This window comes from Nelumbo nucifera, chromosome 7, assembly GCF_055504915.1.
Source record: "Nelumbo nucifera cultivar China Antique chromosome 7, China Antique-T2T, whole genome shotgun sequence".
In the NCBI taxonomy this organism is placed as follows: domain Eukaryota; kingdom Viridiplantae; phylum Streptophyta; class Magnoliopsida; order Proteales; family Nelumbonaceae; genus Nelumbo; species Nelumbo nucifera.
The window spans coordinates 17,286,369-17,313,120 of NC_142655.1; the positions used below are offsets into that span (position 1 = coordinate 17,286,369).

General features: G+C 38.4%; 1 protein-coding gene, 2 long non-coding RNA genes and 3 other non-coding genes across 6 annotated transcripts; 5 read left to right on the forward strand and 1 right to left on the reverse strand.

The window, feature by feature from the left end:
- Nucleotides 1-907: 907 nt before the first annotated feature.
- Nucleotides 908-1,010, forward strand: LOC148790227 (U6 spliceosomal RNA). Its single transcript, XR_016079054.1, has one exon. It is a non-coding gene; the product is annotated as a U6 spliceosomal RNA (small nuclear RNA).
- LOC104607848 (uncharacterized) lies at nt 923-2,217 on the forward strand. Its single transcript, XR_737017.2, has 2 exons — nt 923-1,641; nt 1,811-2,217. It is a non-coding gene; the product is annotated as an uncharacterized LOC104607848 (long non-coding RNA).
- Nucleotides 2,117-2,219, forward strand: LOC148790228 (U6 spliceosomal RNA). Its single transcript, XR_016079051.1, has one exon. It is a non-coding gene; the product is annotated as a U6 spliceosomal RNA (small nuclear RNA).
- A 4,036-nt stretch (nt 2,220-6,255) lies between these two features.
- Nucleotides 6,256-17,012, forward strand: LOC148790229 (uncharacterized). The gene is made up of 3 exons (XR_016078351.1): nt 6,256-9,111; nt 10,058-10,170; nt 16,654-17,012. It is a non-coding gene; the product is annotated as an uncharacterized LOC148790229 (long non-coding RNA).
- Nucleotides 7,787-7,889, forward strand: LOC148790230 (U6 spliceosomal RNA). The gene has a single exon (XR_016079053.1). It is a non-coding gene; the product is annotated as a U6 spliceosomal RNA (small nuclear RNA).
- A 2,227-nt stretch (nt 17,013-19,239) lies between the features above and the next one.
- LOC104607849 (early nodulin-like protein 18) lies at nt 19,240-21,576 on the reverse strand. The gene is made up of 2 exons (XM_010273596.3): nt 21,253-21,576; nt 19,240-19,920 (listed from the first exon to the last, which is right to left on the reverse strand). Exons 1-2 carry the CDS (start codon nt 21,458-21,460, stop codon nt 19,424-19,426), a joined length of 705 nt encoding a protein of 234 aa, XP_010271898.1. The 5' UTR covers nt 21,461-21,576; the 3' UTR covers nt 19,240-19,423.
- Nucleotides 21,577-26,752: the final 5,176 nt, after the last annotated feature.

Consider the following 26,752-nt stretch of genomic DNA (forward strand, 5'->3'; position numbering starts at 1 on the left):
TGGGCCCTAAAACTGGTCCTCGTTTGAGTTTCTGCCTTGCCTTACAGTCGCAAGCCACAAGTGTAAGGCTGCAATTTGGGCTGGGTTGGTCCAAACCCAACCCTAACCTAACCTGAAAAGTTGGGTTGGGTTGGGTCGGGTTGATGTTTGAGTTAGGGTTAGGGTTGAAATTTATGAATTCGATTTTATTTCAGGTTGGGTTAGGGTTGACCCCTTAGCCAACCCGATCCAATCTGAATCCAACTCAATAGTACATGTAATATATAAATATATGTTATATGTAATATATACTATACATTGATTTGTTTAGATGCATGATATTTGTATAACCCCCACTATATAGTATCATGTATTTCTTTTAAGATAATTATTTCACTTAATCCTAATCAGAAAGACTAAAACCTTAATAACATTATTTCTTTTAAGATAATTATTTGTTTAGATGCATGATATAGTCATTTTCTAACACTTGTTTTTCTAAATTTTATACCAAAAGAACAAAAAAAAAAAAAAACGTCAACAAACAAATGCTAATGAAACATAGAATTAAAGTTGAATTAAGATCTAAAATCAAGAAATTCTATGAAGTTTTAAGGAATGGGAAAAAAGTTGGATTGGGCCCAACCTGAGCCCAACCCAACCCAAAATTGACTTCGGGTTTAGTTGGATTGGGTTATGGTTGAAGGAATTTAGTTAATGTTAGGGTTAGGGTTGGATTGGTTAGGTTGGGTAAGGATTAGGGTTGGGTTGGTCAGGTTGGGGTTTAGAACTTAGGGTTGGTGCCTCAACCCGACTTAGCCCGGCCTGACTTGCAGCCCTATACAAGTGAAACGCTGTCCAATGTCCCACATCGCCTAGCTGATAGAAATAAGAGCTTTTAATTTACATTCATTTGCATATGTAGAGTGTCTCTTCGGAGACATCCGATAAAATTGGAACGATACAGAGAAGATTAGCATGGCCCCTGCGCAAGGATGACACGCACAAATCGAGAAATGGTCCAAATACTTTTCCCACTTTCCCCCCTGAATCGATGTTCTGGATCTTCAAGTTCTTAAAAATTTTCCTTTTTTTTGCATTTTGTTGTTGTCGTTAATATTGTTCAATTCCAGAACTCATGCTCGTAGGGCTGAGAAACAGGGTATTGTTTTGGGCTTTGTTCGAGAAGGAATTTGGTTAAATTTTTCTTTCTGTATTGCTCTCATTGAGAAACTGAGTATAGTTCTGGGTTTAGTTTGAAAATGAATTTGGTTATGAGTTTTTCTTTTGGCTTTCTTGTATCCTTTTTCTGTATTCGTGAGTAAAAGAAATTGAAGGCGTTATTTTCTCCTTTTTTTGGCGGAAAAGATAGGTGTTCAAACAAACTGAAATGTATAACTGGGCATGGATGTTCACTGTTAATGATATCTCTTTATCAACTTTATTTGCATTCTGTTTCTTAAAAATCTTAACTTTATTGGCGTTATGTTATTTTGCTCGACAAGTTCTTTTCTCTTTCAGAATACCAAGAACTGATAATTCACGTTCAGAAGTCTGCCAAGCGTGACTGAGATTAGGTCTGCATCCTGTTGACTCCTCCCAAGATCCCACATAGCCAAGTCCAGCATTCAGTAATGGCTTTAATATATTGACAAGTTACTGGTATAAATTCGTCGTCTTGAATATCAGTTGTTTGTTTTAACAATAAAGACAAGATGGTTGAATTGAAGGCACGATAAACATTTGACATAAAATAGTTTCAAGGATTTTGAAATCTGTTCTTTTATAGGGTGGTAATGCTATGTTCTGATACCGTTTTTGCATTTTCTAGGGTGGTAAGAACTCCATTCTTCATCCATTCAACAAGAAAAATCTCCGTTCTTCATTCTTCATGCGCTAATTCACGGGCCAGTTTAGTCTGACTAGTTGATTGTCTAGCCCACTTTACATTGCAAGAAGAGCTTGTCACTCGTCACACGGATGGAGGTAACTGGATCCCGAGCTGAAGTCCTGGTTTGGGCTGTTCATATCTGCCTGTCTAGGTCTGTGATTGTGGTGAGAAGCATGGCTTTTTCCCACATCGCTTAGTTAGCAAGTAATGAGAAAGTTGATTTAACAACAACTCGATAACATGGTTGTCTCTTCGGAGACATCCGATAAAATTGGAACGATACAGAGAAGATTAGCATGGCCCCTGCGCAAGGATGACACGCACAAATCGAGAAATGGTCCAAATTTTTTTTTATGCTTCTGGGGTGGAGAAACAAGGTGAAGTTTCTGAGTATCTTTCAAAGCAAAATGAGATAATTTTTTGTTTCTCTTTATTTTTCTCCTTTCTGAATTCGTCAGTGAAAAAACTCTATCAAATGTATAGATGAGTACTCATGGGTGTTCACTTGTTCATAATATCTGTTTTTTTTCTTTTTCTTTTTCTTTTTAAACAAAACATTTATTGCCCCAGATGCTAAGAATCATGTTTTGCAATATTAGTGATATCGGTTACTGATCACTGCCATTTCAGAACTCTTGGCGATGAAATTAATGATCTTTAACATTAGACAGTGCTAGTTTAAGGAAAAGAAAATACAGAAAATTGTGCTGAAGTATCATTAAACATGTGACATAAAGCATTTTCTATGGTTTGGAGGCATTCAGTCAAGGGGATAATAGTGTCTAATTTAGGCTGATCTTCATGCTCTAGACTAGGTTTCAAAGCTATATCTTTTTTGAGCTATTTTAGTCACATTAGTGGAGTTCTTATTTGTGGTCAACTTCAAGCTTTTCAGTAGTTCTCTAATGACATACGGATCTTTCACATATAAATTCTCATTTCTGGATTGGTTTCTCAACCGATATCATGGTCCCTAATGCTATTGTGCATTGCATCTCTTAATACCCTTACTGCTGCACAAGTTCTCACCATATTCATATAACTGAATCTTGCATATAACTGATTAAGCATTCCTTGATCTTCTGTGTTTCATAGAACCTGGTCACTGTTGTTATTGTCTAGTTTACTTTTTTCCCAAGAACTGACAATTAAAGGACTCTGGACATTTTTTTTTTTTTTATTTTAAGCAAACAAAGGAAAATACATTCATCAGAAATCAGTACGAGTCACAGTCCTTGACAATAGGAGATAAAAAAAAAATCATGGAAAATGAACCAAGTGAAACAAGAAGAAATAGAACAACTATGTTGTGACTTGTGACAGTGGATGTGCTGCTGTATTGGGTGTTCTAGGAGTGTAATGGACTTGTGCTTCAGTGGATCCCCTCATTAAGTGTCCTGTAGTCCACAATAGTTGTTCCGATGTGCCAGGGAGGTTTAATGCAACCATCCAACAGGAGTTTAATTATACTTTTGGTTTTGGCATTCGGAATCACCCTCAAGCATCAAGGAAGAAAGGCCAAGAATTGAGAGTCCTTTAAAAGCTGCAGTATGCTTTCCAGATATTCCTACAGAGATTTAAGCCCTCATCTAAAAAACTACAATGTGTGTGGCTGATCGGTTGTTTGATCTAGATGATGCCAAATGGAAAGCAAGTCCAGATAGGTATGATTGAGGCACTCCATTACTCTTACATTAAAAAAAAAAAAAAACTGCCAAACTAGATTGTCTGAACACATGGAGATTCCTATGACTATGATGCCTGGAAACTGTACATGCCCGGCATACCAGATACAACATCTAATACTGCATACAGCACTTATAGGTGTACTTTATAGCCTAAATTAACCCTTTTAAAATATGTAAAATTGTTTATTTCAATTGATTATCCTCTGAAGAACTTCTACACATTAGAAATTTGGTAAGATATAAGTCTTTAAGAAATGACATTTTGATTTAAAATCTATATATAGAAGCATGATATAACTATCTAGGTGGGATACTTGTACCATATATGCTTCTAGGATTTTAGGAAAGGGAAAATGAAATTCGCTGTATCCTTGTCCATGTCCATGTTCATGTCCGATCTGGGCATCATATCTCATCTCACATGCTTTTTCTTGTATTTTGTTTTTCAATTGATTGGCCTGGTCACCCCCAACCAAATTTGTCAATGGTAATGTAAGATCCTTTACACCGTTTAAAAACAGGGAGCTGACAATAGAGGCACCCGAGAGAACTCTATTGAGGCATGCTGTATGTGTATCCATCTTTGGGCCAAAGAATCAGCTAAAACACTAAATTAAATACATTCCTTTGGGATTTATCCAGAGAAGGGGAAGAGGGAGGGAGGGAGGGAGGAAGAGCTAAGAAAGGATCCCTATTCCCTATCTCTCGCTTTTTATGCTCTGAAGTCTCTCTGCTTTGAAACTAGCAAGTGAAGTGAATCCGTGCAATGCATTCGCTTTAATAGAAAAATGAAGTGGTTGAGGGCTATGGAATATTTAAAAAAGATTGTCATAAAATTTGATTTAACGATTGTTTTAAAGTGCTTGAATGAGAAATTTTGAGATATTAGAAATGAGAATAATGACAAATAACCAATATTTATGTTAAAATGTATAAAAATCCAAAATAAGAAAAAAGAACATCCTTCCCTGTAAATAAAAAAAAAAAAAAATTGTAAAATAAGTTAGAGGACTTTCAAACCTGAACAAAACCCAATTCTAATCAAGCTTGGGTTAAGTGTGAAGTTGGGTTTGGGTTAACAAATTTGGGTTGCTGCTAGTGGGGTCATTATCCTTAACAGGACCTTAAACCTTAACCAAACCAACCCACCCAATCTATTCCTCTGCTTTATTAGAGACTTAAGAGGGATTTGGAGAGATTTAAGCGCCCATTTGGTTCACTTGAATAGTCTAGAATCAGAATCAGAATGGTCCAATTGTTTGGTTAGGTAGAATTGGAATCTGATTTCCATTCCTGGTGGAATGGCATTCCTCCAGGAATCTGATTTGAAGGAATGACCATTCCCTCCACCACCCTTGGGAATAAAAATTCCATTTCAGCCGATTCCATTTCCAACTATGAACCAAGAAGAGAATAAGGAATTTAATGAGTGAGACACTTGGCCTTCCTCTTTCTTCTATTTGGTTTGGAGTTTGTATGTATACTTCATATGCATTGAAAATATAGCCCCGAACATTTAGGGGGTGTTTGACAATATGGTTGACTTTGTTTTGGAAAACAAAAAATCTGCCATGTTAACAAAATTATATTGTTTTTGCTGATATGGCAACAACCATGTTATCGAACACCTCCCTTAGTAATTTAGTAATGAAAAAAATCCGACTGTTCAAGTTCACATAATTTGAATGAAAATGGCAAAAGCATCTCCTATTAGCCAAGTATACACTTTCAGAAGAGCAACACCAAATCAAATAAAACGGAATATGGAAAATGAAATGTTTATAGCTATGCAAATTGTAGCAAATCATAACAATAAGACTTCAAGGTGGTTTTGATTCACAAAAATGAAATGGATTTCAAAAAATATAAGAAATAAATAGCAAACTCCCATGATCCACTGATACGGGCAGTTGAACCATTTAACCCGTTCAACTTGGATGATGGTTTTGGCCATTTTTATTTTTTTAATTGCAATGGACCATCTGTTTAGATTGGACGATCGAATCCCTGACTCAGAAACCAATGGCCAAAGCAGTTTTAGTACCAGGTTGGAACACACACAAGAAACTATTTATATCTGTGAAAGTGTTAATGTGATTTATATAATAGTAATAGGTGGTATTTGTTAACCTTTCAATTTGATATTTGAATTACATTTACTATTTACTTAGGTATGTATGTTATTTGAGCTTTTTAATTGGATAAAGCCCAATAGAATGGCTCAAAACTGTAGCAGAATGGTTTGGTTTGATTTCTATATTAAAACGGTTTGATTTGGTCTAAGAAATTTTGGAACTGTAATTTACCAATTTGGTTTGAGATTTTTTTCAAATCAAATCAAATCCAATCATAAACTCTCCTAATTGGGAGGGTTGAGGTGTGGTGGCTTCTGACTTTCTAAGATGGCTTCTGACTTTTGGATTTTTTGTATTTCGGGTTTCGATTTTGGTTATCATACTTTATAAATCGGTTAACTGAAAAAACCTATTTACAATTATAATTATATATTTTATAATTTATAAAGAATGAAAGAGTGAAAAACAAGTAAAGGACAAGTAAAATGACACCTGCTAGTTTTCAAAATAAGAAAAACGTAAAAGAATAAAAGAAAATATTAAAATAGCAACTGAGTCCACTATCCAGTAGGTCAAAAAGCAGAGACTAACGTAAAAGAGTGAAATAAAACATTAAAATAGCAGCCGAATGTCTGAACCCACTACCCAGTAGGTCAAAAATCAGAGACTCTCACTTGCATTTGCCTACCTCTCTGTTTTGAATTCTACGCTACTTCACCGGATCAGCACTGCCACTACAGCGTGGCAGAGTAATGTTGCTAGCTAGTTAGTGGCTGCCCTGCCTCACGAGTCTAGCCATCTTCAATTATTTTACTACAAAAGAGATTGCCTCTGTCTCAGCTTTTCTCATACAATACAATCAGAAAGGGCTTAAGTCAATGTACCCCTTCTTCTTCTTCTTCTTCTTCTTCTTCTTCTCTGTTTTTGATAGAAAACAGACTGATAGAAGGCTTGCCATCATTGTCGAGTGCCACAGCTGCCGCTGTATCTTCCTCCAAGCTCTGGTCCTCTTGCATCTTCCTCCGTTCATCTCCAGTTTCTTATTCTTCTTCTTCTTCTTCTTCTGTATTTTGGATAAAACACGTATTGACAGAGGGCTTGACTTAATGAGTAACCACATAACTGGTATACATGTTTTTTTTTTTATATCTTGGTGAAATGAGACTCAAGTTAAATCATTTCGGTTTTAACCGAAATATCCGAAATAACCTAAAAAAATATCGATTCGATGGGTTTTCACATGATGGGTTTCCAAATTTTCTCATTAAGACTCACCAATGGGTCCTTTGACCCTCCAATTGATCCTTGGTTTTGTAGGACAATCCTTGATGAAATGTTCAATATTTTCCTGTTTTTCACATAAACTACAAAGATCCATCCATCAAAGATGCTAAACCCAATGATCTAGGTGCGAAGATCATAACACATGGGTCCCAAAAATTGTCTTCTGCAGCACGCAAGGTGATGCACCTTAGCATTGTAATGACTTGAAAAGCGAAATCTTCCTCTTTCAGAAAGAAGTTATACTTCACCACTTAGCAAAAATGGTTCCATCTTTCCCTGGAAAAACCAACTCTTTTTTCCTTTTCCCATGTACATTCCGTGCAATAGAGCAAACAAATTTGTTTCCTTAGTCGTCTTCTTCGTTTCATGGTTTCCTGGGATTAGCAGGTAGGCCACTAAGACTACTACTGGGTAGACAATAAGATACGGCCAATGGCAAACGATGGAAGATCTCTTTGGCATTTTGTCAAATAGTTAATGGATTTCAAGCCGTGAAGCGATGAAAATGACAATACAGGGCTACAAAATGTTGAACAGCGTCGTTATATGAAAACGGTACGGTATTTAAAAACTTCCCTGCTTGTTGCCAGCAATGTAGTGATGATGGAGCCGGATGGGGGCACATCAGTATTTGACCTTACCCAACCAGAACCAGTATGGCTTCCCTGCAATGTATTGATGCAGCTGGACCAGGCGAAGAGCTCATTGAGACATTGAGTCCTGCTTTAGGTTATGGGCCCTAAAATAGCCCTGGTTTGAGTTTCAGCCTCACTATCACAAGCCACAAGTGAAACGCTGTCCGAAGTCCCACATCGCCTAGCTCAAAAAAATAAGAGCTTTTAATTTACATTCGTTTGCAAAACTAAAGTGTCTCTTCGGAGACATCCGATAAAATTGGAACGATACAGAGAAGATTAGCATGGCCCCTGCGCAAGGATGACACGCACAAATCGAGAAATGGTCCAAATTTTTTTGGCAATTTTTGGCTTCTTTTGAAAACTGACTGTCTATGTGCTTGGATTTTCAGTTTTCATTGATGATGAGCTCTGAGAACGATTCTATTAGAGGTATTCGGAAGGTTAAGCCATCTGTGTTAACTCTTTTTTTTTTTTTTGGCGTTCTTCGTCCATTTTAAAATTCTCTGCTTTTGGGGGAGAGAAACAAGGTAAAGAGACTGGGTATCTCTCAAAGTAAATTGGGATAATTTTGTCTCTTTATTTTTCTCCTTCCTGTATTAGACAGTGAGAAAACTCTATCAAATGTATAGATGGGTATGGTGTTCACTTATTGGGGATGAAATTAGTGACCTTTAACATTAGAAAGAGTTAATTTAGGGAAAAGAAAATACAGAAAATTGTGCTGAAGGCTCATTAAACATGTGACATAAAGCATTTTCTATGGTTTGGAGAGTATTCAGTCAAGGGGATGATAGTGTCTAATTTAGTCTGATCTTCATGCCCTAGACTAGGTTGCAAATCTATATCTTTTTTGTGCTATTTTGGTCACATTAGTGGAGTACTTATTTGTGGTCACCTTCAAGCTTTTCAGTGGTTCTCTAATGACATACAAATCTTTCACATATAAATTCTCATTTCTGGATTGTTTTCTCAACAGATTTCATGGTCCCTAGACCCCTAATGTTATTGTGCATTGCAGCTCTTAATATTTCAAAGCCCTTACTGCTGCACCATTTCTCACTATATTCATATAACTGAATCTTGCATAGAACTGATTAAGCATTCCTTGATCTTCTGTGTTTCATATAACTTGGTCGCTGTTATTATTGTGTAGTCTACTTTTTTTTCTCCAATAACTGACTGTTAAAGGACTGGACATGATTTTTTATTTGCTACCTCTGTGTTTGTTTCTTCGTGGCATCAGCATTTGTGCCCCTATCTTTTTATTTTGTCATTAATTCCTGTTTATCTTTAATTGAGGTAATTTATATTTCCTGATTCCAATCATTTATTTTCAATTTCCATTTCTCTTTGATCCTAATTTAAGCACAAATAATTTAACAGAGGATATGGCTTTAAATAGAACAGATTGGCAAAACAGGATTAATGTAGCTGACCCCATATAGTTGGGATAAGGCATGGATGATGATGATTTTTCCTCCATCCATCCTAGCTTGGTATATTTTTACTGCACCAACTGTTTTATTCCGAACTTTGCTGCTGCACATTTTTATAAGGTTAGTATAGGTTAATCTTCACCTTTATTCTGCATTTTAATTGTTATTTTTGTTTCTGTAATCTATAGGCTGGGTTATGAAACTCTGTTTTGATTTTCTTTTGATCCTCAATACAAATGTTTAATGAATTTTCAGTTTTACTGTTTAATGTTTTACCTACTTTGTGTTTTGTTGTCATCTTACCTTCTTGTCATCTACCCACCGGAAAGACACTCTTTACAGACAGAATTAGAGGTTCTGACTTGTAACTGGGTTGGAGATTTGTATGATATACCAGATACAACACCTAATATTGCATGGGCACTACCAGATCTACTCTATAGCAGAAACTAACCCTTTTAAAATATGCAAAATTGTTTATTTCAACTAATTGTCCTCTGAAGAACTTCTGCACATTAGAAATTTTGTAAGATACAAGTCTTAAGAAATGAATCTTGCTTCAAAAACTATATAATTATCTAGGGGGGATACTTGTACCATATATGCATCTATGATTTTAGGAAAGGGAAAATGAAATCCCCTGTATCCGTATGCATATGTCCAATGTTATATCCGATCTGGGTGTCATACCTCACCTCACTTGCTCTTTCTTGTATTTTGTTCTTTCAATTGATTGACCTGATCACCCCCAACCAATGCTTTACACCATTTAAAAATAGGGAACAGAAAATAGAGGCACCCAAGAGAATTATACAGAGGCATGAAACTGGAATCAAACAATCTCTGTGTGTATCCATATTTTGGCCAAAGAATCAGCTAAATACTAAATTAAATACATTCCTCTAGGATTCATCCAGAGAGGGGGAAGGAGGAAGGGAGTTTAACATTGACACTTGAGTATAACACAATACCAAATGGGAAGATGAATGTTTAAACTTTCAGTGTGAAACAATCTTATTTAACGTCCAATTCATTTAAGAACTTCCTTTTGGGTTCTCTATTGCAGCAGAGGAGAAGGCTAAAACTGCAATGTCAACTACTCTAAACTGAAATTTGCTGGGTAAGAATCCTGATGGAAACACAAAGACGTGGTTGGTTGGTTCTTAATATCATCACAAGGTTAGCAGTTACTCAACGAAATCAATTTTATCGCATCATTGATAAGGTTTTCATTTTTCAGGTTATTGTAGGCATTTGTTCCATCTTCTATATCTACTCTTTTCAAGATGTTCTGGTTTTATTGCTATAGCATCCAGATTAGCCAGAATGAATATGGCTGCTGAATTTCAAAACTCTACAACATGTGTCGAGTTGCTTATTGTAGCTGACTAGCTGTGAGGCATCCTTGTGCAGTCTCATAAAAAGAGTTTAACTGCAGGTGCCTCAGCTTGTTTGAATAGAAGCCCGCACGGAACATGCATTGAAGTCACTTCTGTAGCCTTTACTCAAGTTTAATCGAGCTTGGACTTCAGCTGTGAACCTCAAAACTTTATATTGAACCAGTCAAGGAGGAGCAGCTTAAGCCTTCTATAGTTCTGAGCCACACTGTTAATTTATCAATCCTTGGAGCTATACATTTTCAACACATTTTATTGACAAATCCCGATTAAGTGATAGGGTTTTTTCTCGACCCCACGAAAACCAAATATATGATAATGAATATGGATCTATGTAATACTTGTAACGTGTTCAAAGACTTCAAAGTCTTTGATGGGAGGACTTTCTGAATGCCTCAAAAATGCCTATAAATAGAGATGGTCACCCCTTAGCAAGGCGTCCTCTTAATTGTTTCTGATGTAATCGTTTCTGGTCACGTACCAATTTTTTGTGATGTATCAATTTTTTTGGCTAAGTACCTCGTCATTTGACCTAGTGGTGAAGTGCCTGGTGGTGAGCTACTTGATGACGAACTCCCTGGTGGTGAGCTACCTGGTGGCGAGCTACCTGGTGACAAGCTACTTGGTGACGAGCTCCCTGGTGGTGAGCTGCCTGGTGACGAGCTCCCTAGTGGTGATCTACCTGGTGGCGAGCTACCTGGTGACGAGCTACTTGGTGACGAGCTCCCTGGTGGTGAACTGCCTGGTAACGAGCTCCCTGGTAGTGAGCTGCCTGGTGACGAGCTCCCTGGTGGTGAGCTACCTGGTGACGAGCTACTTGGTGACGAGCTCCCTGGTGGTGAGCTACCTGGTGGCGAGCTACCTACTCCTAGGCAGCCTGTGACTCAGAGAATGGGGGAGCTCCCTGGTGCAGCACAACCAGACTGCCCTCTGCATGAGGTGATCTTCTCTCCTTTGTAGGCAGTGGGAGCTAAGGGACCTGCGAGAACTCCATCTTTTCCTCCTCTTTGTAGGCGGCGGGAGCAGAGGGACCTGCGAGAACTGAATTAGAGGACCCGGGGGTATTTTCCCGGCAAGGACTCTCCGACGCTTAAGTTAGCACTCTGATTGTAGAGAGCTTGAAGATGATATTGGAGAAATGAGAGAGCTAGAGAGCAGGGATTACCTCCATTTTTTCCATCCTCTCCCCCTTGGCTTTGGGGGTCGGAGTCCTTATATAGTGGTGCCCAGTCACATCAGGCGTAACCACCACTGCCCAAGCCATTACTACCAGGACTGAGGTGACAGGTGCAGGCTGCTGCTATAGGGTACGGACTCGTCAGGCGTGCCATGCTTTTCAGAGACGGCAGGCACGACATCGCTTGGCAAGAGATGTGGGCATTGCCACCAGATCTGTCAGGTATGGTTGTCAGGCAGGAGATCTTCCTGCGATATGCCGAACTGCTCTTCTGCACAGAGCTACCCTACAAGTGGCGAGCTGCCTATGGCGACGAGCTCCCTAGTGGCTACTTGGTGACGAGCTCCTTGGCGAGCTCCCTGGAGAGTTGGCGAGCTCCTTGGAGAGCTGCCTAGCTCCTTGGTGGTGAGCTGCCTGGTGACGAGCTCCCTGGTGGTGAGCTACCTAGTGACGAGCTACTTGGTGACGAGCTACCTACTCCTAGGCGGCCTGTGACTCAGAGAATGGTGGAGCTCCCTGGTGCAGCGCAACCCGACTACCCTCTGCATGGGGTGATCTTCTCTCCTTTGTAGGCAGTGGAAGCTGAGAGACCTGCGAGAACTCCATCTTTTCCTCCTCTTTGTAGGCGGTGGGAGCAGAGGGACTTGCGAGAACTGAATCAGAGGACTCGGGGGTATTTTCCCGGCAGGGACTCTCCGACGCTTAAGTTAGCACTCTGATTGTAGAGAGCTTGAAGATGATATTGGAGAAATGAGAGAGCTAGAGAGCAAGGATTACCTCCATTTTTTCCATCCTCTACCCCTTGGCTTTGGAGGTCGGAGTCCTTATATAGTGGTGCCCAGTCACATCAGGCGTAACCAGCACTGCCCAAGCCATTACTGCCAGGACTGAGGTGACAGGTGCAGGCTGCTGCTGCAGGGTATAGACTCGTCAGGCGTGCCATGCTTTTTAGAGACGGCAGGCACGACGCCGCCTGGCAAGAGATTTGGGCGCTGCCACCAGATCTGTCAGGTACGATGACCGGCATTACGAAGTCGATGCAGCGCAGTCATAGCTCTAAGGCACCCAACTGATCGGCTCGGCACCTGGTCAGCTCGGCACCTTGTAGGTAGCTCGGCACCTAGGTATCTCGGCACCTAGTTAGATCGGCACCTGGTCAGCTCGGCACCTGGTCAGCTCAGTACCTCACTAGTAGCTCGGCACCTGGGTAGCTCGGCACCTGGTCAGCTCGGCACCTCACTAGTAGCTCGGCACCTGCTAAGCTCGGCGCCTCACAAGTAGCTCGGCACTTGGTCAGCCCGACACCTCAGGCAGCTCAGCACCTAGTCAGCTCGGCACCTGGTCAGCCCGACACCTCACAGGCAAAGCCTACGAGCCACATTACTGCTTAAGACCCGGTTGCCTCTTCGGCATGGGCAAAGTCAAGAAGAGTGGACTACAAGTCGCTCCCAAAGCCTACGGGCCACATTATTGCTAAATACCCAATTGCTTCCTCAGCATGGGCAAAATCAGCAAAAAGTGAACTATAAGTTGCCCCCAGAGCCTAAGGGCTACACTACTGAACTGGCGGAGACCTCCTCACCTTATAGGCAGCTCGCTACTTGCAGATAGCTCGCCACATACAAACGACTCCCAAGGCCTACGGAATTGGATCGGCACTTACTAGCTCGTCGACTTACAGGCCAAAAGAAGGATACTACCTTCACTGAGTTAATCTCAGCTCGGGAGTGGGGGGCAAATGATGAGGGCAGATTTGGCCCTCCAGTGAAATTGCGACACGTGGCACCTCGTGACAACTAGGCGGCAGCTCTCCAAGGAGCTAGGCAGCTCTCCAAGGAGCTCGGCAACTCACCAAGGAGCTCGCTAAGGAGCTCGGCAGCTCTCCAAAGAGCTCGCCAAGGAGCTTGCCAGCTCTCCAAGGAGCTCGCCAAGGAGCTAGGCAGCTCTCCAAGGACCTCGGCAACTCTCCAGGGAGCTCGTCACCAAGTAGCCACCAGGGAGCTCGTCGCCATAGGCAGCTCGCCACTTGTAGGGTAGCTCGGTACAGAAGAGCAGTTCGGCATATCGCAGGAAGATCTCCTGCCTGACAACCGTACCTGATAGATCTGGTGGCAGCGCCCACATCTCTTGCCAGGAGGCGTCGTACCTGCCGTCTCTGAAAAGCATGGCACGCTTGACGAGTCCGTACCCTGCAGCAGTAGCCTGCACCTGTCACCTCAGTCCTGGCAGTAATGGCTTGGGCAGTGGTGGTTACGCCTGATGTGACTGGGCACCACTATATAAGGACTCCGACCCCCAAAGCCAAGGGGGAGAGGATGGAAAAAATGGAGGTAATCCCTGCTCTCTAGCTCTCTCATTTCTCCAATATCATCTTCAAGCTCTCTACAATCAGAGTGCTAACTTAAGCGTCGGAGAGTCCCCGCCGGGAAAATACCCTCGAGTCCTCTGATTCAGTTCTCGCAGGTCCCTCTGCTCCCGCCGCCTACAAAGAGGAGGAAAAGATGGAGTTCTCACAGGTCCCTCAGCTCCCATTGCCTACAAAGGAGAGAAGATCACCTCATGTAGAGGGCAGTCGGGTTGCGCTACACCAGGGAGCTCCACCATTCTCGGAGTCACAGGCTGCCTTGGAGTAGGTAGCTCACCACCAGGGAGCTCGTCACCAAGTAGCTCACCACCAGGGAGCTCGTCACCAGGCAGCTCACCACCAGGGAGCTCGTCACCAAGTAGCTCACCACCAGGGAGCTCGTCACCAGGCAGCTCACCACCAGGGAGCTCGTCACCAAGTAGCTCGTCACCAGGTAGCTCGCCACCAGATAGCTCACCACCAGGGAGCTCGTCACCAGGTAGCTCACCACCAGGGAGCTCGTCACCAGGCAGCTCACCACCAGGGATCTCGTCACCAGGTAGCTTGCCACCAGGTAGCTCACCACCAGGGAGTTCGTCACCAAGTAGCTCACCACCAGGCAGTTCACCACCAGGTAGTTCACCACTAGGTCAAATGACGAGGTACTTAGCCAAAAAAATTGATACATCACAAAAAATTGGTACGTGACCAGAAACGGTTACATCAGTTTCTATCCCATCTTTGGAAGCCTAGAGTCAGTGGAGAGTGTTTGAGTCCAGCCATAGCTGAGTAAGAGTTTTTTCAAGCCTTGAGTAGCCAAAATGGAAGGTATGTGCCTATTTGAATTTCTCTTTAGTTTTAAAATGCTCAGAGGTGAATGTTAAGCCGATTTCTAACAAATTTTTCTACAATACTTGGGCTGCAAATTGTATTCATTTGTCTGACCTCAAATACAAATCCAATCAGGTTGGTTGCGATTCGAATTCAACGGATGAAATCATGAAATATGGACTATCCTCAGTCAAATAATTTACAAATTACTTACTATGAATCTATTGATAAACTTGGTTTATTTGTAATATGTTTATTACAAGTCTCATAAGAATTATTTTTAATTTATTTGTTCATTATATAAAATATTGGTTCATTTTATTAATAATATAAAATATAGACCAGTGATTTCCAATTATTTTGCACTTTAGGCTCAGTTTGGAAAGTGTGCAAATACAAATATGTACAGTACAAATGCATACAAAATATAAGGTTTTGTACTCTACAAATTTGTATTTGTACTCCTTCCAAACTGAGCTTTAAAGAGTAGACTACCTGCTTCCAACTGGTGTGCCATGAGCATAACAGTGTTGGCATGGATTTCAAAAAGTCAAAACTCTTTCTAGGAATCAAATTAATATTGAATCGACCTCTAATTGGTCTTGAAGCGATTATTTTATCCAATCTGTTATTGGGGGATCTGTTTCCAAATTCCTAGAATAAGGAATGCCAAATGCAGCCTTAGTATTGAAACTTTAGTGCAAAACAAGCTTATTGATATGCCACATTCATTTAAGATCTCCCTCCCTTTTGATGCTCTATGCTATATTACCAAAGGGTATACCTGCACAACAGAAGAGGGTGTTACAACTTCAATGTTAAATACTCTAAAATTCTAGACTGAAATTTGCTGGGTAGGAATTCTGATGGAGACAACAAACATGTGGCTGGTTGGTTCGTAATATAATAACAAGGTTAGCAGTTTTTAACGAATCAACTTCCCTTCATCTCTTTATCATCAAGCTTGATAAGGTTATCATTTTTGATATGTAGGTATTTGTTCCCCCTTCTTTATGTACTCTTTTCAAGATGTTCTGGTTTTATATCTGTTGAGTCTGGATTAGCAATGATGAGTAGCTGCTGAATTTCAAAAAACCCTACAACATGTGTTGGGATGCTTATTCTAACTGTAAGCAATCCTTGTTTATTCTCACAAAAAGAGTTCACAGGTGAACTGTTGTTGCCTCAGCTTGTCCCCGAACATACATTGAAGTTTTATCACTTCTATTAGCCTTAATATGGTTATGAGCCTTACTCTTTCTTTTTTGTTTTTCCCCTTTTTTTTTCAGAGTAATAACTGTAGGACTTCAGTAATTTAACAAAAGAGAATCCACCCATTCCTTGGCTCTTGTCATTCTTACAAACAAAATGACCTATTTGGTGAGCCAGGAAATTTTGTAATTAGTTATAATTTTCTATGCATAATATTTACTAAATTAAAGAACTCCATAAGATTGATCACTTGGTCCTTCAAAGGTTTTTGTAACCAATTAGGTGAATCAAACGTACTATTCATACTATTTACTAGGCCCAATGCATCAGAGTAGATATTGACCTTCCTGATACCCCCCTTCTGCTAGCTTCCTGTAATGCCTTGATAAATGACCACCACTCAGCTTCTGCTTCTCCTCGAACCCTGCAAGTATATCCTGCTTCACATATAATGTAATTCTTTTCATTAAACAATACAAAATCTGCAAGTATATCCTACTGTGCATATTCTGAGTTTAGTAAAGTAGACTGATGGATGGAAGGTAGATACTCTTGCCTACTGTAGCAAATGAACAGGATGCAAAAGGGTATCCTGTATTATCATGAACAGTTGCATCCATGGCAATTTTTGCTCTTTGTTGAAGTATTCTGATGCCAGAATAGAAATATTTGAAAGATTTCCTTGTTTTGTTACATCTCAGGATTGACACCAATTTGAGCCAAGAGGAACACTGCTCGAGCATATGGGCAGGTGAAGAACAAGTGGACCACTGTTTCCTTACTTTGATTGCACAGGACACAACTTTTCTCAGCTTCTGTGATACCACCAAACTTATTTTTTGTGCTTCTTTGGAGATTTACATTTTTAAATACATTTCATTGACAAATCGAGATCATCTTTGTTGTTCCTCCACCCTCAAATTGGCTTGAATCCGTCAGACTCGTATAGCTTTGCAATATATTTCTGTTTAAACAAAATTGTGTGTGTGAGTCCTATTATTAAGGCAGCATTTGGGGTGTTGCAGACTTGCAGAGCAAATTTATTTGAATTGATACAAAACATGGTAGTGCAAATGATTTGGGTGCAAATTCTGATTCATTTTTGTTTCAAATTTTATCTTATTTTGTTTGGTTGAAGTACAAATGAGGTAAAATAAGACCCAATGCAGAAGATAAAACTCAAAATAAAATTAAACCAGAATTTGTATTCTTTTCATGTGCACTCTTATAAATTTGTACTAGTGCAAATAAAATTGTTCTGCAGCCTAAAATAAATTGCCTTGCCATTTATCTTGCACTTGTGTAGCTCTCATTTTTTCTATAAAAAAAAAACACCCATCACCAGCTTTATGCAAGAATTACTCCCTTCACAATGATTAATTTGAGACAAAGTGAGAAAGGGGGATGAGGCAGAAATGATGATCAATCCATCGAGAAATTCCTTGCAATAATGAAAAGTTGAAAACAATGAATTAGAGCCAGGAGCCAGCTCCAGCTTAGGATTGCTCAATAAACAATTCAAATGTGTTTACCCCTACGAAAATGGAATATACTTTAAATATTTTTATTTTCTAAATAGGACGAGGCCCACTTAGTAGCCGACCCCTTGTTTTGGATGATGATGAGTAATGAAGTGGAGGACGAGGCCCGCTTAGTTATATATTATAATAATAGTTTGTGGTTCTCATCCAAGCCATCCCACCCCTAAGTGTTTGTAATTGATGTAGTTTTCTTGAAAAACTTCAGTCACATCAGCATCACGTTTGAAATTTATTTTTGCAATTTACACCTGATGCTGGTTTATAAATTTTTTCGAAAAACGTTTTTTCAGATCAGGTCTTCGAAATTGGAAAAAGTGATATAATAAAACGTTCTTTTTTTGTGTTTTCTCATTTTTTTTTTCCTTTTTATTATGGCTAGCAATAGTATGCGGATGTGATGTTCAAAAATGTCTATGTGACAGCATCCAGCAATGGTCCCAAACAAAAGAAATTAAAAAAGAAAAACGTTTTTTTTTTTTTTTTTGTTTTGAGAAAACGGCATGTTATGAACAACCAAGCACTTCTCAGAAAATGGCGTTAGTTCCAAACATTAATTGCCCTCAAGAAAATGGTAGAAAATCCAATGAATCAATGTTGTCAGACTAATAGGAGAAGACAGATGCTCATTTTAGAAAAACAAAATTCAAGTACAAATATATACAGTATAAATATAAACTTTAGAAATACCATACACATATTTGTATTTGCATTCTTTCTAAACTAAGCCTAAGTTTTTAAATATTGAAATATATGGTATGATATGTATTGTGTACTTGTTTTTTGAGGGTTGATATGCTACCACATGGGTTATTTCAGCTCTCTAATTTCCTTGATTTATTTTAGTGTAAGGGTGTAAATGGATCAAATTCAAATCGAATTAATCAACATCTAAATTCAATTCGATATCCAACGGATATTGAAAATCAATGTTTGAATTCAAATTTAATTAAATATTCTAACATTTAATTTGATTTGAATTCAACCGATTAATTATTTTAACTAATTAATAAATATATAAAAATAAATATTTTATTTATATAAAGTATATAAATATATATTATATAAAATATTTAAATATTTTATATAGTATATATAAAAATTAAATAATTAGTCAAATTCAAATATTTATTGAATCGAATCATGTCATATTTGAATTCGATTGGATTATATTTAATCTCGAATTCAAAATCGGATTTTCAAATACCGTTGACACCCTATTTTAGTGTACCTTTTATTTGACTAAATTACCAATTAATCCCTGTTAATTACCACTCTCAAAGAAATTTAAAAAAAAAAAAAAAGACTGGTAATCTGATATCACTTGGTCTCCTTGATTTTAAATGGCCTTGCAAGCAGCATTCTTTTTCCTCAATTAACATATATGCAGTGTAAACATGGTAAAACGTTTTGGAACTAAATCTTGTTAGTTAGTGAAAATTCTGACAATGCCAAACTATAAATCATTATCAAGCTATATTACTCTTGCAAGCAGCTTTCTGCTTCTCTGTTGTTTTCTATCAAACCAAATACAGCCTTAATAAATCCCTGGTATTGGATGCACCTTTACTTTCTTCTTTTTTGTGTCTGCTCTTGGAAATCCAACAGAATACAAATAGTTTAATTCCTCTTTAGTTAATTATTAATTCTTCGAAATTGGTCCCACTAAGAGATATAAGGTCTAACTAACTGATTATCTTTAATCATCTTGTTGATCAAAATAAATTTAGATATTTCCTCCAAGACCACTCACCTAATCTGCATTGTCCCATTATCAAGCTAATCAACATCTCAACTGTTGAATCACATTGATACAAGTGTAACACTCTACAATGTACAAGACCACATGAAATCCCCAAGAGCACAAAACAACCAAATCCTAGAGAATTCTATCCTCTGCAATGAAAAATAAATGAATGAACAAATAATGAAATCACCCTAGAAGACAAACTAACACTACAAGCACCAAAAAACAATTAAGTTTCCCCTGCAATGTCCTCAAAAACATGCCTAAAGAAACAGATCCTGACGTAGCTTGAAGATCTCCAGCTTCCTTAGGATTGCTGAAATTTGATGGAATCACAGTATCTGGCACCGGATTATTGTCGTCAACAATGGGGCTCATCGGAGGTGGTGCTTCAGCTGGTTGGTCCTTCAGACTTTCCGGCAATCCCTCACCATGTGTGACATTTATTTTGAAGCGTTGGCCATGCTTGCATTGCTGACCATCATAATCACCAGAAAAGAAATATGTCCTCCCTTCTTTTGTGAGAGGAACAGCAATTGCTACTCTTTGAGGAGCTACTGCAGATGGGTGTGTAGCTGACCATAGAATGGTGTCGTGATCATTAGCATTTGCATAATCGCACCGCTTGTATGTCGTGAAGTTGTATGTTTGGACAACTGAGTGGTTATTATCAGTATGAAAAACTGCATTGGAGGCAAAAGCTTGAGTAAACAATTTACAGGCCAACACTGAGTGACAGTAAATCTAGGAGAGGAGTCATGAACCGTAGAAGACTGTTTATAAACGAGATATCACATACATGGCACATCAGTACATATAGTGGTAAAGGATGCAAGAACAATTCCTCAGCCACCTATGGTCTATCATGCTAGCTGTGAAATCTACACCTTTGCTACGGATAAGATGCTTGAAAGGCTGACTTTATAGTCCTTAAGGCTCAGTTTGGAAGGAGTACAAATACAGATATGTACATTGTAAAACCTTACATTTTGTATTATTTTGTATCTATTTGTATTGTCCATATTTGTATTTGTACTCTTTCCAAACTGAGGCTAAGTCTCATACCATATACTCTATTTACATTTACTTCTGCATTTGGATTTCAAGAGTGGAAATGTGGAATGGATTTCAATTTTACTCTGATTCAATATCTTCAAAATGAACTGACTAGACCTTTGGGAGGAACTTTAAATAGGAACTTGAATTCTGCTAATACCCAGAATTCAAAGTTTGTCCATGTTTTTATGAATTCCACAATGCCAAAAAAATGTCCAAATGATAGGAGTCCAGAGATCTGAGGAATTGGCAAATCCAATTCCGCCTTCAATGCCAAAATCTACTGTAATCCAAAAATGCAAGCTAAACTGTATATAATTTCACACAACTAAACATTTTTGGCCTACAGAAATGGATGAAATTCTCTGAGATGAAACTATATCCAATACTTGGGGTTTCTTCAAGCAAATTGCAGAGCACTAGAGGAAAATTGGAACAAATGAGAATCGGGAAATATTTGTCTGCTACTATAGGAAAAGAACTGAAACTAAAGTGAAATTCGATCAATGCAAATCCTGAAAATACATTCGTTTCTTTCCCCTTCAAAAGCTTGCTTAGTCGAAATTGTATAGCCAAAGGGCAGAGAAAATAAAAAAGCAAAACGAAAATCTTCAAATGGGTAGACAGAATTGCTCGTAAGAGTGCTATATCGCTGCAGACATCAAAACTGCAGGTCTTCACAATTTTATAAATTCAGATGCAAATTACCTCAAATGGGTATGACTTATTTCTCCAGTCAGATACCTTTCATGTTTTTCTTCAATTAGTTATTAATTTCCTTCACCAAAGAAGAAACACCAAGTGAAAGGTAGTGAACTGTGACAAACAACAGATACAGAATGTGCTACAGAAAGACCAATCAATAGAGATCATGGAGATTCGATAGAGAATTGTTGTCATAAGCTAGACAGAGAAACATCTAAACATGGAATTGTGCTTTATGGTTCGTATTGACTTACTGAGAAAATCTCCCAAGCTGAAGTTCTTGCCAGCAACCCACTTTTGGTAATCAACCTTGGGATTCTGAAGTTTGTCGTACCAACCCAAAGAGTCGCCAACTGTGTAGTTCTTGTAAGCTTCGACAGATCCTAAAAAGGAGAGGATCAGTGCACAGAAGAGGAAGAAGGATAGAAGACTTAATCCGGAAATTCTTCTTCTCTGTTCCATCTTTCTGAGCTTCGAGAAACTGGGAATGGAGATTGGCCTTTTGAGGAATAAAAGAGAACGAACTGAAGATGATAAAAGATTCGCTTTCAGAATGACCTTACTTTTCGTTACAATTACCAAACCGGCTTTTGCGTAAACCAGTGAATCGAATGGTTGCAGGTGTAAATTTGCATTGAACTAGAACATGTGTTGATTAATTTTTTGGCATAAAAAAATTAAAGAAAATTTAATTTTTCATTTATTATCAAATAGATCCATTAAGTCAAAACTCGTTGAATTAATCTATCAAACTAGTTTACAGTCGGGTCCGGTAGCAAACTAGTAATAGCATTTTGGGCTGCTTGGGCCCAGCCCAGCCTGCACCAGGCCTGATAATATGTCTGGGCCTAAAGTCCGGATCGGACTTCAGGCTTGTCCATATGAATTAATAAAATTATATCTAAAAAATTTAATTTTTAATCTAAATTTATATTTAAATTTGCAAAAAAATGATATATATATATATATATATATATATATATAACCGAACCAACTAATCCGATTATGTCAGTTCTGGTTTGATGGTTATATTTTAATTAGCAATTGGGTCTGGACTGATTCTTGTCTTGAACTGTTTATATAGTTAGTAATATATAATAGTTTTCTTTTTTCATTTTTCTTGTAATTTTTGTTATATTTTATGACCAAGAGGGTAAATTTCATAGATAACAAATAAGATAATTTTGATTAAAAATACTTGTTTTATCAAACATATAAACAGTTTACTATGTTATCAGCATTTTTATTAAGACTATATAGTTATATAATTGGGGCGGTTTCTGTTGATAATCGATTTGGCATCCTGTCCCGAACCAGACCCGACCCGATCCATTGACAGCTCTAGATGTCTGAGCCTAAAATTTTAGGGCCGTGGGAGTCAAACAGGTAGCGTTGTAACTTGCAAGTGGCAAAAAACGCAAATAATAAGCAGATTGTGAACGAGGTGTAAAGTAGTGTCGGTGAGTTTAGACAACCAGCATGTGGTTGGTTCATTAGCTGGATGATTTAAATCATTGCCTTGTACCCTTTGCTTTTTCTATGTTGTTTTTATCTCCATTAAAATATCCCTACGGTTCTAAACGTGATCTATTTTGACCATCACCCTCCAGACTCCAGTCAACGAATCAATTCTTTGATTGACCTATCAGCACCTACCGATCTCATGACTTTGTCATTTTGACGATTGAGACGATTTTGACCAACCTTGTGGGCCACCGCATAAAAAAAACTGTTAAATCCAGGGGGAAGAGTTTGATTTGTTGCGATTAGAACACCTCAACCACCTCGTCGGGGCAACCTCAACAAAATCGGACGGTTGAGAGCTTTCTCTTAAGTCTACTCAGCGCATTACCCTTAAGTGCCCGTTGGGAGTCTACTCCCAAAATAGCTGCATCAATCAGAAATGGGCTCTGTTGAAACTTTTTTTAATGACTTTTTCAAAGTAAGAATATCCATATGATACATCCCATATTAGATGTATTGTGTATCTAAAGGGTCCAATTCATTTCGACTAATGGAAATACGCAGAAGTCTTGGGGTATTTTGATCCGTGCTCGAAAACAGTTCAATCAAAGTTTTAGCCTTTCCAAGCGGGCCCTATACCACTCGACGTCGAGTGGATTCATATCACATACATTTCTTTGTTCCCTATTCATTGTACTGACAAAAGTTTCCTCTATTGGGGGCCCATTACAGCCCATTCGTATTTGACAAAATGGGTAGGTGAGAAGGCTTCTCACCTGACACTAAAATTATAGAACTCCGATCAGGAGAGAGAGCACTCAACAAATTTTGTGACACCTGTTGCATAAAACACCCTTAAATAAAAGTCTAAGATGTGTCAGAATATTTATGGAGTGATTACTGAATGTGCTCAAAATGGTGTGACTACTGAATCCGGTCTGAAAACATATTTCCTATAGTTGACACCATTTTGACATTTTGTTCTTTATACGTGTGAGTGAATAAGATTTCCATCGACCCAAGTCATTCAAATAACTCTTGATCATTAAAATATCACTCTAAGATCTGTCAATTAACTAAAACCATCCAAAGAGTTTTCCAAGATTTCATCTAATCAACCCTATCCAAATGATTTACCAAATAATCCCAACTAAAAATATTCTCTTAAATATGAATGAATTAATCTCAACCATCTAAGTGATGTACAAAAGTTTTGATCTCAACTATACAGTAATGTATGAAAATATCTAAACAATCTCGGCCATATAATGTAGCATGCCAAGTAAAACTTAAGATTTTAACCATCGAATAGGCTTCTTGAAATCAGTTAATTAATCTTTTTAGATGTATCAAAGTTTCATCTAATCTAGCGGTCTAGCCCATTTAAATAAAGTACCAAGATTTTATCTAATCTCAGCCAGCATGAAGATTTCTAAAAAATCTAGGTCATGTAAAGTTAAAAAAAGCCAAAAAAAATATCTGATACCCGGATGGTGTATCAAAATTTCATCTAATCGTAATTTAGTCCATCTAAATGATGTGCCAGATATGTTTTCAGAAGATCAAGATTGAAATACCTTTTAATAATATTAATGCAAATGAGCATAAGTATCCCACAAATCAAGAATATGGATGTTTTAAGATTTTTAAAAATATCTGATATGGCATATAGGCATATTCCACCCATTTCTTTAACGAAATGCATCAAAAATTAATACAGTGGTTTATGTGACAACTGAGTAAAAGTTGGGGGTAGGGGATATCAAACACATAAAATAGTTTAGGGAGTCAAATTATAAACAGCCCAAACCATGGGGAGGGGGTCAGGTGGAGTTTACTAAAAAGTTAAAATGACAGCTAGGGAATGAGCCATCTCAAGAAAATACATACAGTACCAACTGATGTCAACATCTATATTATAATAAGGGGGTCTGCTTACAGCAAAAAAAACTATTCCAACACGTTCCAACATGTTGTCACAGGTTAGGTTTGCAGTGGAAGAAACTCGTGCGATGTCTGGGTCATGTGCGACTAGAATAAGTCTGATCTATGTGTAAAGGTCATGTTTTGACCCGACGATAGTTCCGCTAAATTTAATGGCATTGGATCATGACCTTGTGGCTTATGGCTAGGGCTGTTCATAAGAATGCCCAACCCGACCAACCCGGACCGAACCCAACCCGAGTCGGTCGGGTTTTCATCCGTACTGGTCGGTTTCGGGTTGGGCACATACATAAACCAAAATCTCGGGTCGGTTTTGGTTTTCTTGCGTGAAAACCGAAACCAACCCGACCCGAACCGAACTAGTATTCTACTAGTTTAGTAGTTCCTACTTCCTAGCTTGAGTAGTTTCCTAATTCCTAATAGTCTTCTACTTTTAGACTTCTACTAGAACTAGAACTCTAGAAGGCCCATTAGGCAATTACAATTAGAATTCAATTAGGTGTCATTTTTTAGTTTTTTACCTATATTAGAATTTAGAAGGTTTCTAAATTTTTTTTTATTGATTTACCTACCTAGATTTACCTAGTTTTTTACTCTAGAAGGCCCATTATTGACACTTGTTTTTACATGAAGAATTTATTTGGCTTTGTACAGGAGCAAAACCGAAACCGACCTAACCCGATTCAAACCGACCAAGTCAATTTGGCCTGTCAGTGGGTCGGTTTCGATTCCCACCTTAGCTAACCCGACCCGTGAACACCCCTACTTATGGCCAAAGCTATTTATGGCTCTTGCTGGTCCATGGGAGGTGCCTCTTATTACGTGCCAAAGGGGGATCACTATGGTGTATGGAAAATATGTGCCGATGATGATAGACAACCACTTGGTCCTGAGAACAACCCATACTTTGTGAGCAACGGGGTAGCTCAATTAACTTAGACACTGGGCTGGTGTGGTGTAGGGTCATGCTTGGGCCAGGCCCATGTGCAAAGCCACCCTTCAGTGTGTGTTGGGCAATGCCAGTCCATGCACTATCCTTATGGGCGTGTATGTGCCCATAAGGAATCTTGGTAGCCATACTAGCTATTAACCAAGGCTGCACCAAAAGGGATGTTGGTCTTTGGAGTGTCAAGGTTAGGCACCCAAGGATAGGCCTATAAACGGAGCGAATTCGAATCGAATCATGTCATATTCAAATTTGAATTCGACTATAAAACTGATTATTCAAATTTGAATTCGATGGATATTAAAAATTAAAAACTAAATTTGAATTCGACTAGATAGTCAAATAATCGAATATTCGATTAATTCAAAATTGATGGATTACGTCCTAATTCTTGAAATCCAAGAATGAGCCCTCTTGTTTAATGAATTATAGAAAAAATCTTAGCTTGTTTTCTTTGAATGAACAAATGATATATGTTGTTTCTGTAAACGAAGAAGACGAATGAACAAGGGAAAAGTAGAAAAGAAAAACAAAAAACCAAATAAAATCTAGAACAAACAACGAAAAAGATGGACAAAGAACAAGGAGAAAGCAAGAGAGGGAGGGGGAGAGAGAGGGAGAGAAAGAGGAGAAGAGGAAGTGACTGCGACATTTTTTTTTTGTTTTCCATAAAACAAATGGATGATAGTTGCATCTATGCTATTCATTTACTGTGAAACTCTCTTTTGTTTCATTGATACATGACATTTTCTTTCAATATCCGTTTTTCCTTTTTTTTTTTTTTGAAATCTCTTCCATGAAAATCAGCAAAACCAAACGTTGGGGAGAAATTCAATGTAGGGGAATGAAAAAATGAGAGATACAAGGGAGGGAAATGGGGGGAGGTGAAACAGAACAGGTTGAAGTAATTAATGCACTTTTATCACCTATCAACTAATGAAAATATAAGTATGTATTGAGTGGTCTTATCATGTAGACAATTAGTTCTTTTTTTTCATATTCAAATAAGAGTATATAATAATATAATATAAAAAGTTAAAAGACACTTGACCGAGGTTTTAACTTTTAAGACGCGTATCTTTCTTTTATACTATATTATTATAATAATCAAATTCGGATAATTATTGAATCAAATCGACATGTATTCAAATTCGATTTGATTATTTAATCGGTGTAAAGCATATATTCGAATTCGACTGTTTGCGTTGTTTGAATTATTCAAATTCGAACTGATTACATCGGATATCGAATTCAAACTTGGATTTTGGAAATACCATTGACACTTTCTACCCAAGGAGGTATACCACCCCTCCTCAAAGAGTACGTTAAGCTTTTGGAAGTCCGCCAATAAGAAACATCACTTTTTTGAAAAATCATAGTGGTGATATTTATGATAGTGC